Source organism: Sus scrofa, chromosome 5 (assembly GCF_054392235.1).
Source record: "Sus scrofa isolate SSC_HxYL_T2T_F1_AM1 chromosome 5, Sscrofa_HxYL_maternal_Yorkshire_Landrace_v2.0, whole genome shotgun sequence".
Taxonomy (NCBI): domain Eukaryota; kingdom Metazoa; phylum Chordata; class Mammalia; order Artiodactyla; family Suidae; genus Sus; species Sus scrofa.
The window spans coordinates 58,508,486-58,518,565 of NC_139387.1; the positions used below are offsets into that span (position 1 = coordinate 58,508,486).

At 39.6% G+C, this 10,080-nt stretch overlaps 1 protein-coding gene across 1 annotated transcript; it reads left to right on the forward strand.

Annotated features, from left to right (window-relative positions):
* The first annotated feature begins 661 nt into the window (after window positions 1-661).
* Window positions 662-9,105, forward strand: KCNJ8 (potassium inwardly rectifying channel subfamily J member 8). Its single transcript, XM_003126434.7, has 3 exons — window positions 662-1,037; window positions 1,962-2,392; window positions 7,437-9,105. Exons 2-3 carry the CDS (start codon window positions 2,019-2,021, stop codon window positions 8,335-8,337), a joined length of 1,275 nt encoding a protein of 424 aa, XP_003126482.3. The 5' UTR covers window positions 662-1,037; window positions 1,962-2,018; the 3' UTR covers window positions 8,338-9,105.
* The last annotated feature ends 975 nt before the right edge of the window (window positions 9,106-10,080 follow it).

Consider the following 10,080-nt stretch of genomic DNA (forward strand, 5'->3'; position numbering starts at 1 on the left):
CCTTTTCAAAATGTTATAGAAAGATATTTACTGTATAAGCTTTCTTGTGCGCAATTGCTCTGTTTTATCATTCAGGCCATCTAGACAAGATGGAGAAGCTGCAACATTTCAGAAAGCAACCAATTACTGAAGAACAACGGTTTGAGTTCTAAAGTGTTGACAGCAGTCCTGTTTAGGGTAAAAAAAATTTTATTGGAAGAAACTTTGAGTGTTTTTTCTTTCTTTCTTTTTCTTTTTTTGGTCCCTGAGAACTAGCTTCGGTTGATGAAGAAATATACGTAGGGGTTTTGGTTTTCAGAACATCTTTCACTTGTATCACCCCTACTAGACAGGAATTTAATGTAAATAAGTATGTGTGCGCACAGTCTGGACGTCTCAGAGACTATTTTCTGGTCTCTATATCTGGTTTTATTCAATCTTAAGTAGCACAGTTATCTACCCAGGTTTAAAAAAAAAAAAAAATCTCTTTACGTCAGTGAACTCAGAAAGTTCGTTCCCCTGAGCAGGGAGCCTTTTAAAGACGTGCATGTCACGCGGGCGGCAGGGGGTCTCAGCTACTGGGAAAAGGAGCTGGTCCTACAGGCCCCGCCCTCCCTCCGTCGCCCCTCCTCCTGGCTGGCTCCCTACCTCCCAGTACTCGCCTTCCCAGCCAATCCCTCCCGCCCCCATCTGGGCAATTTCGGAGGCCTCAGAGGTCTGGGGCGCGTCAAAGACCGAACTGGGAGGCTGACTTGTGGAGCATCACCCCCAGCTCCTCTCCCCCAGCCCCTCCTCCGCCACCGGCAGTGGCCGGGGAATAGAACCGAGCAGGGGGAGGGGAAGAGCTATACCCATCCCCCTTCCTCCAGCCCTCCCCGCGTTCAGATTCACTTGCACCTTTTATTATTTTAACTCTTCTCCCTAGGACACGCGGTCCCCGGAACTGTCCCTCCGGCAGTCGCGGCCCCTGCTCCCGCGCGCCGAGATGGGACATCGAGGGACCTGCCCGCGAGGCGTGTGCGGAGAGGTGCGGCCGCCGCGCCAGCTGTCCAGAGTCTGTAAGTTTCAACGCTCCTCCAGGGTAGGGGAGGGGGGTGCTGTCCGCGCCCCCACAAATGATTTAAAATGCAAAACACGGGAGAGGTTTAAGCGTCGGATGGATTTTTCGGGGCACATTCTTTAATTAACTCTATCCGCAGCCCGAAGGCTATCCGGGTTTTTCCTGCAGCTTGTATGTTTGATCCCTTCGTCGTAAAGTTTTCAAGTTATAGAGTTCCAGTGGAGAATTCTTTTTTCTTTTCCTCTTTCTTTCTTTCTTTCTTTCTTTCTTTCTTTCTTTCTTTCTCTCTCTCTTTCTTCCTTTCTTTCTTCCTTTCTTTCTTTCTTAAATGCAACTCACACTTCTTTCTTGTCTGAAATACTTTTTCGTGATTTTCAAGTTACATAGCACATAACTTATTATTTTGTCGAATTACACGAAACGTGTTATTTATACTGCTCAGGAGGCCACGGCCTTTTGCTCTGCCTATTTCTAAAAATATTGGAAAAAGAATTACCCCTCTTTACTTTCAGTATTGCTATATCATGTGAATACTTTAGTAAATAGATCAGATCCTGATACCCAGCTGGCCTTAATATTTCTCATAGACGCTGCGCGTTTGTATCCTTGCACTAATCAACAGACGTGGGTAACCTTAGAATTATCATTGAGCCTGCTGTTTACAGGACGGCTCCTGGTTTTGTTTAATTAAGGCTATGCCCTTATGTGTTCTAAGCGATAAGGAATATTAAAACAGTTCAGATTCATACCAATTAATTTCTCCGGGATCCCAGAACTTAAGCGTTATCTAGACTCGATGAGTAAGATCATGCATTTAGCTTTGCACGTCACCTCGAATGTATAGACGCACCCCTTAATGCAAGGACTGAAGCGGTGAGGAAATGGGGAGAAAAGTTTTTTAATCTTCGTTTCCCTCCTGCAGGAGAGAAGGAGAGGCAGGTCAGAGACAGGTGTATAGGCTGGCTATGGTGACGGGACGATGTTGGCCAGAAAGAGCATCATCCCGGAGGAGTATGTGCTGGCGCGCATCGCGGCAGAGAACCTGCGCAAACCGCGCATCCGGGACCGCCTCCCCAAGGCCCGCTTCATCGCCAAGAGCGGGGCCTGCAACCTGGCGCACAAGAACATCCGGGAGCAAGGACGGTTCCTCCAGGACATCTTCACCACCTTGGTGGACCTGAAATGGCGCCACACGCTGGTCATCTTTACCATGTCGTTCCTCTGCAGCTGGCTGCTCTTCGCCATCATGTGGTGGCTGGTGGCCTTTGCCCATGGGGACATCTATGCTTACATGGAGAAAGGCGGGACAGAGAAGAGCGGTTTGGAGTCCACTGTGTGTGTGACGAATGTCAGGTAAGAAGGCAGTGGATGAGGCAGGGATGGAAACAGTACAGAAAAAAATACTGAACTGCCTTTTCTTCACTCTGCTGTTTTGTTTTAAGTGGCCCAAGTTTGTTTTAGTACCTTCAGAAACAAACAAAAAAAGTAAAACAAAACAAAAACAAGAAAATAACCTAACGCATTAGTCTTTTTAAGATCTTTTTAGATGCAGCTTGATGGACAAGGAGACTTTGAAAATACAGAGTTTCAACACTCAGGCTGGCCTTGAAAATATTAAAATATTATACCGGCTATTTAAAAATGGTTGTGGTTCACAAGATTCCACAAAGTGTCCTTCTCAAAAAAAAAAAAAAAAAATGCACGTTCAGTTTTCAGCATGAAAAAGCTGCTGTCCATAGTTCCAGTATCCACAAGGAAATACCTCCGATCAACCAAAAATATTGTACAAATGCTAGTAATGTTTTTCCACGACTTCTCTTACTTGTGACATTTTCAGAAATCATGAGGAAAACGGGAAGACACTGGTGGAGAGATGTCCTAGCAAAAAAAATTACACTAGAAATTAAACAAATAAATATAAGCCCTTCTTTTTCAAGATTATCTTAAATAGCTGGTTGCTTGCATTGAATTCCAAAATTAAAAGTTATGCTAACATTCAGAACTAGAAAAAAATAATTTAATGGAAATTGCTCCAAATTTTTCATGGAATAGACTATGGAGAAGTGACTTAATGTTGTGGTTTTCTTTAAAAGTTTTAGTAGGACAGGAAGACATTTCTTAGACTGCCCTAATTTTGCTTTTTTTTCTCTATGTCATAAATATTCAAAGATAAGAAAAGTGAATTTTATTTCAGTGATTCTCTTCTCATATTTTCACATGGCTTAAGAACATTGACTTGGGGCGATATGTCTTAATTATTTTGCTGGAAAATCAAAAGAGATAATTATATAAAATGCAAAAATATTTACTTGAAGTGAAACATAATAATACTAGAAGCTTTTCCAGGATACTTTTTGAATAATATTACAATTTACATAATGCATATAGTAAAGCAACTTGAACAAGCACTAATTTTGTCAGGAAACTGTAAAGAACGAGACCTTTACTGACCCTGAAATCTCATGAAATTATCATACCACTGCAAGCGGCAGAAACCCAGACTGTAAACTATCCATCCTTCCATTCCCTGAGTAGCTGAGATGCCAGCATATCTAGGGGGCGGGGGAGAGGGGATACAGTATTTGTGCACAGAGATCATGTTACAGATTTCAGCTCAGATTTTGAGAGGAAACTATATTGAATTGATCCATTGGCTTTACCATTAGATATTATTTTCTTGTCTTAAACTTGTCTCAAAGAAAATATACTATAGGTGGTCATTAGTACACCAAATAAAGGAAACAACTAAAATACTGTATTTAACAGTATTTGTAGGTCAAATATCCTTATAATATTTCTCTTTAAGAAATTTATTGGCACTCATATTTGTGAATCTTTTTCCTATCAAAATACGTTTTTAATGAACATGGAGTAGATACTCATAAAAAGATGAGAGAAACAAAAGGTAAACCTGGAAAAATAAATGACAGCTGTTATTCACAAGACCAAAATGTGGGCTTTTCCTGTGGAAAATAAGGTATTAAGCAGTTTATTAGAGACATATCATCAAAAGTGGTATCTATTCAATGGTTTTATTTTTATAAACTTGATAGAGCGCACTGGTTATTGAAAGCTATTTTACTACTAGCTTTTATTTTTCCATAAGATGTGTTCTGTGGGATGTTCATTCTGATGGATTCCTGCTTGTGTGATTACTCAGTTCACTGTGAGAAAGTGTCGCCAATATAATGAGACAAAGTCGATTTTATCAGCATGACAATTTTAGCGTTTTAAGTTGCACTTCTTGCCTAAAAAAATATACTATTTGACATCTTTTATGGTGAAAATCTTACTGGTTTTATTTTATATGATATGGTACTACTTACACTTCAGAGCAACATAGAGATTAATCATAACAAACTGAACATAATACATAAGCCCCCCCAAAAAAAATAGAAACAGAAAATTTTCTATTTTCTCCCAAAGGGGATTTAAAAGGTGAACAATAATATGTGTAATTCTTTGCATTTCCTTTCCTTTCATAAGTTCAATGTCCTCCCTTATCACCAAAACTGAAAACAACCCATTGTAATACTCTCCAGTATGTCCAACTAACATTTGCCATTCTCCTTCTAGGCTGGTTCACTTTTCCTTTCATGTGGATGCCTTTCTAACATGAGTTAGGAAATAAACCAAGCTACTTCCTCTTACCATTCAGTCCAGCTCCTTCTTTCTGTAGCAGAACAAATGAGCAGCTAAACACTTTCATCTCTTGAGACTGTTTTGCACAACAGGTGTCCATAAAAGGCTGGGTCTTGCACCATGTAATGTTTGGAAGTAAGTTCTTTCCTAAAATAAACAACATACAAAATATGGCACGTGAATAGTCTCTTAAGCCATGAAAATGAAACCTCTGAGCATATTCATCATTACACTGTTCCCTAAAGCAAGTATATGTTATTAGAAATCAGTGTTGTGTTTGTGTCCCTTTTCTGGGGTATGTTCTTATTCTTTGCCATGTTTTTGGACCATATGATATATCTAGTGTGTAGCTAGTGCAGAAAGCAATTATTGTAGTTTCCATGAATTTTTTAGCAACAAAAGGGGTAAAAGATGCAATTTTCACACTCCATTTAAAAGTTAATTAAAGGAATCATCTGTGACATCAATATACTTCAATTTTAAAAAATAAAAATCCATGATTATGAGACTGAATAGAAAGAAAATCATCTGTGTGTGCTTACCACTCAGTCCCACCAAAGTGTAGTGTATAGACTCAATACTCAAATATTTAAACATTTTCTCACTCTTTGTGTGTGTGGAGTTAATAGACAGCTAATACTTTTAACAGATGGCCAGTCTTCTATAAAATTAGAAAAGTCCGAAATTAGGATTGGGGGCAAACAAAGACTGAGACTGTTTCTATTAAGAAGCCAGAACAGTGTAGGATATGTAGTTACGTGAATAAGTTAAGAATAACCAATTGTGGTGCTTCTCAACCACGGAGATAAGTCAGAGTCTTCTGCAAGCTTTTCAAAAGTCTTAGCCCAGGTCCACCCTGAAACTACCAAACCAGTGTTTACATTGAGATCAGGAAGAGAAGCACAGTTTGAAAAGGCTTCCCAAGAAAAACCCTAACGTTTGTTAGCCCCTCCCTGTGCCTCTTTCAGTAACTAGGCCAGAATTGAGAGGATTCAAGTTATTATTAATTATATGATCTTGACACAGTCAGTTACTAATCTCTACCTCAAATCTTTCCTTTAATAGCTTCAGTATTCTCTAGATAACAAAATGAGACAATGAGAAAACAGAGTTCCTTTCAAATGGCACCACATTCTTTTTTTAAAAATATAACACTCTCTCTATGTAAGGTATGCAATCACTGTTCACTAATGAATATGATTTGAAAGGTTATAAATAATAAAAAGTTCTCTTATTACTCAGTATGTTCCATATGACTCAGGTCACTTGAACACACATAGGCAATAAATAATGGTTATCGACCTGGAAGAACGTTTCACAAAGTAAACTATGCCTTCATGAAAGTGAAGTATTTCACAAAGTAAAATAAGCCTATTAATATGAATGTGTCTATTTATTATTTTAATGCTTTCACATGAATAGGTCCATCATTTCATGGTTTGAAGCATTGATAGTAGTGTATCAGAGAAGCCTGGAAGTAAGATACATGCAGAGGGAGAGAGAGAAAATGTATAAGTGTTTGTGTTTGGAGTCAGGCATTTGATATGTTACTTTGGCTAAGTATTTCCAAAAGCAATAAATAGCCTTTGGACATAAATAATTGATGGATAAAGAAGACGTGGTATGGAAAAGAAACTCATGAACTTGGAGAACAGACTTGTGGTGGGAGTGGGGTAGACTGGGAGTCTGGGGTTAAGAGATGAAAACTATTGCGTTTGGAGTGGATGAGCAATGAGATCCTGCTGTATAGCACAGGGAACTAGTTGCTTATGATGGAACATGATAGAAGATAATGTGAGAAAAAGAATGTATATATATGTGTGACTGGGTCACTTTGCTGTACAGTGGAAATTGACAGAACACTGTAAACCAACTATAATGGAAAAATAAAAATCATCTTTAAAAAAAAGATGTGGTAGATGCAGATATCTACATGTATGTCTATGTATACATATGTTGTATGTATGTGTGTATATACAATATATATGTGTGTGTGTGTGTGTATATACACACACACACACACACACAATGGAGTATTACTCAGCCATAAATGAGAATGAAATAATGTCATTTGCAGCAACATGGATGAACCTAGATATTATCATTCTAAGTGAAGCAAGTCACATGAAGACAAATATCATCTGATATCCCTTATATGTGGAATCTAAAAAAAAAGTACAAATGAACTTATTTACAAAACAGAAATAGACTCACAGACATAGAAAACAAATGTATGGTTACCAAAGGGGAAAGGGAGGGGAGATAAATTAGAAGTTTGGGATAAACATATACACACTACTATATATAAAGTAGATAAGCAAGAAGGACCTACTGTATAGCACAGGGAACTAAGCTGAATATCTTTTCGGTTTTGTTTTATTAAAGTATAGTTGATTTACAGTGTTCTCTAAATTTCTGCTGTGTAGCAAAGTGACCCAGACATACATATATATATATATACATTATTTTCCCCATATTATCTCCTATCATGTCCTATCACAAGTGATTGAATGTAGTTCCCTGTGCTACATACATCAGGACCTCATTGCTTATCCATTATATATACATATATAAAAACTGAATCACTCTGCTGTATACCTGAAACCAACACAACATTGTAAATCAACTATACTTCAATACAAAGTACATTTTTCTTTAAATAGCCTTTGGAAGAAGAAAACAAAAAATTCAGCATGTTATTTCATGATGGAAAACCTGATCTGATGGCATTGTGTTCTGACCTCATTTCTTACAGGTCTTTCACCTCTGCTTTCCTCTTCTCTATTGAAGTTCAAGTGACAATTGGCTTTGGAGGGAGAATGATGACAGAGGAATGCCCGCTGGCCATCACAGTCCTGATTCTCCAGAACATTGTGGGTTTGATCATCAATGCGGTCATGTTGGGCTGCATTTTCATGAAAACAGCCCAGGCTCACAGAAGGGCAGAAACCTTGATTTTCAGTCGCCATGCTGTCATCGCCGTCCGAAATGGCAAGCTGTGTTTCATGTTCCGTGTGGGCGACTTAAGGAAAAGCATGATCATCAGTGCCTCTGTGCGCATCCAGGTAGTCAAGAAAACCACAACACCCGAAGGGGAGGTGGTGCCTATTCACCAGCTGGACATTCCTGTTGATAACCCGCTTGAGAGTAATAACATTTTTCTGGTGGCCCCTTTGATCATCTGCCACGTGATTGACAAGCGCAGCCCCTTGTATGACATCTCAGCCACCGACCTTGCCAACCAAGACCTGGAGGTTATTGTGATCCTGGAGGGAGTGGTAGAAACGACGGGCATTACCACACAAGCGAGAACCTCCTACATCGCCGAGGAGATCCGATGGGGCCATCGCTTTGTGTCCATCGTCACGGAGGAGGAAGGGGTGTATTCTGTGGATTACTCTAAATTTGGCAACACAGTGAAGGTAGCTGCCCCGAGGTGCAGTGCCAGAGAGCTGGACGAGAAGCCTTCCATCCTTATTCAGACCCTCCAGAAGAGTGAACTGTCCCACCAGAACTCTCTGAGGAAGCGCAACTCCATGAGAAGAAACAATTCCATGAGGAGGAACAACTCCATCCGCCGGAACAACTCCTCCCTCATGGTGCCCAAGGTGCAGTTTATGACCCCAGAAGGAAATCAGAACACGTCAGAATCCTGACAGCAAGACAACCCCCCCACAAAAGTCTTTTATGAGATGTTGAAGGATTTATGCAGGGCACAGACAGACTGCCCCAGGGCTGGAACACAATCATTTGTCTTTCTAGATCTTCATGCACTAAATGATACTCATATTCCAACAGCAGTGCTTTCAGTGTCAATAAACAGTAACACAAAGTGGAGAGTTCATGGCTCACACTTGTTTCATCCATGCAGAGTTGGCAGTGATGGGCTTAAGTAGGAAATACCCTTGTGTCTCTCCATTTGAAACACAAGAATTACATTACATGCAGAGTAATATAGACCTTGGCTAGAAAAGCTGGCCAAGGAATGATTCTGCTTGAAATGCTCAGTGGGCGACACCACAGATCTCTCTGTTTCTGTTGTTGTCCACTCTAGAAATGTGATAGAAGGGATCATGGGACCCAAAATCGTGGTTTTTTTTCCTATTTTGTCCTTAAAACAAACAAACAAACAAACAAAAAACTACACAGGGTAAGAAGCCTGAAGCAAAAATTGAAACGTCTTAATTCTAATCTATTTCTGAGTGGATTCTGTTCATTCGCTTGTTCCTCACAGTGACCTCCAAGGGTTTCTTGGCCACCTGTTGGCAGAACCGGCCAAGGAGCTTTGGAGAAGAGCTAAGAACATTCCTGTCTCATTCAGGACTGGATTCTCCAAAGTGACAGCTACTTCTTTTGGCTTCTGACTTCTTCTGAAGAGCCTCCACTGTATTGAATATTTCATTAAAATGAAATTTTTGTATTCACTTTAGTTTTGCCATTTCCCTTTCACGAAATTAAAGCTCAAGATTAAAGCCCTAGTTAAAGCTCAAGAAATAGACATTTTTAGAGGGGTGTAAAAGAGATATCACGGAGTGATGACACTCGCCTCTGAGATCTCTCTGAGGGGCCCTCTCTTTGAGATCTGTTGTTCCAAGGGAGCTACATTTTAAGATTTTCATTTTATTCCAAGTTTTAGAAAGTTCTCTTGTCTTTTCTAGTTGAGCTTAATATATCATGGAAATCCTATAAACTTTTTTTTTTGGATCTCCCACCTCCCATTTTAAAACTACACTTCCTTCTCAGTAATATTGGAATTCAGACCTATCATATAGAAATACAGCATTATCTCAATTGCTAAAGTGAGATTTTCTGTCAATGCTTGATCTAATCATCCTTAGTTCCTGTCTCTTCAAGAAGAGATGAGGGCACAGTGGCAAGTAAAGAGTTAATAACCAGCAGGTTTATTCTTATAGTTCACATAGTTAAACATCAGAAAGCTGAGCTCTCAGGTACTCTTGTATACAGCTTTTGGGGTCTGTCTTTATTTTACTTCAATATCCGCATAGGAAATCATGATTATATTCAAAAGCTGTCTTAAAACAAAACACTCATGTTTCTAACCAGATTAAGGAACATTTCACAGGTTACTGAGTTAATGATTTCTAAAAAATTTTAACCACACCTTTGAACTCCAGATTTGTGTATCAAACAAGTACTTGATGTTCCACATGGATACCTAATACACATTTAAACGTTATCATGTCTAAAAGCAAACGCTTCATTCCTACTGGCAAAATCTGCCCCTTCTCCCACCCCTCCTTCCCCCCCCCCCCACTCCAGCCTTTCTTCCTGTCACTCAGGCCAAAACCAGGGTCATACCTGACTCCTCTCTCTCTCTTTTTTTTTTTTTTTTTTGCCTTTTGTCTTTTATGGGCCACCCCCACGGCATATGGAGGTTC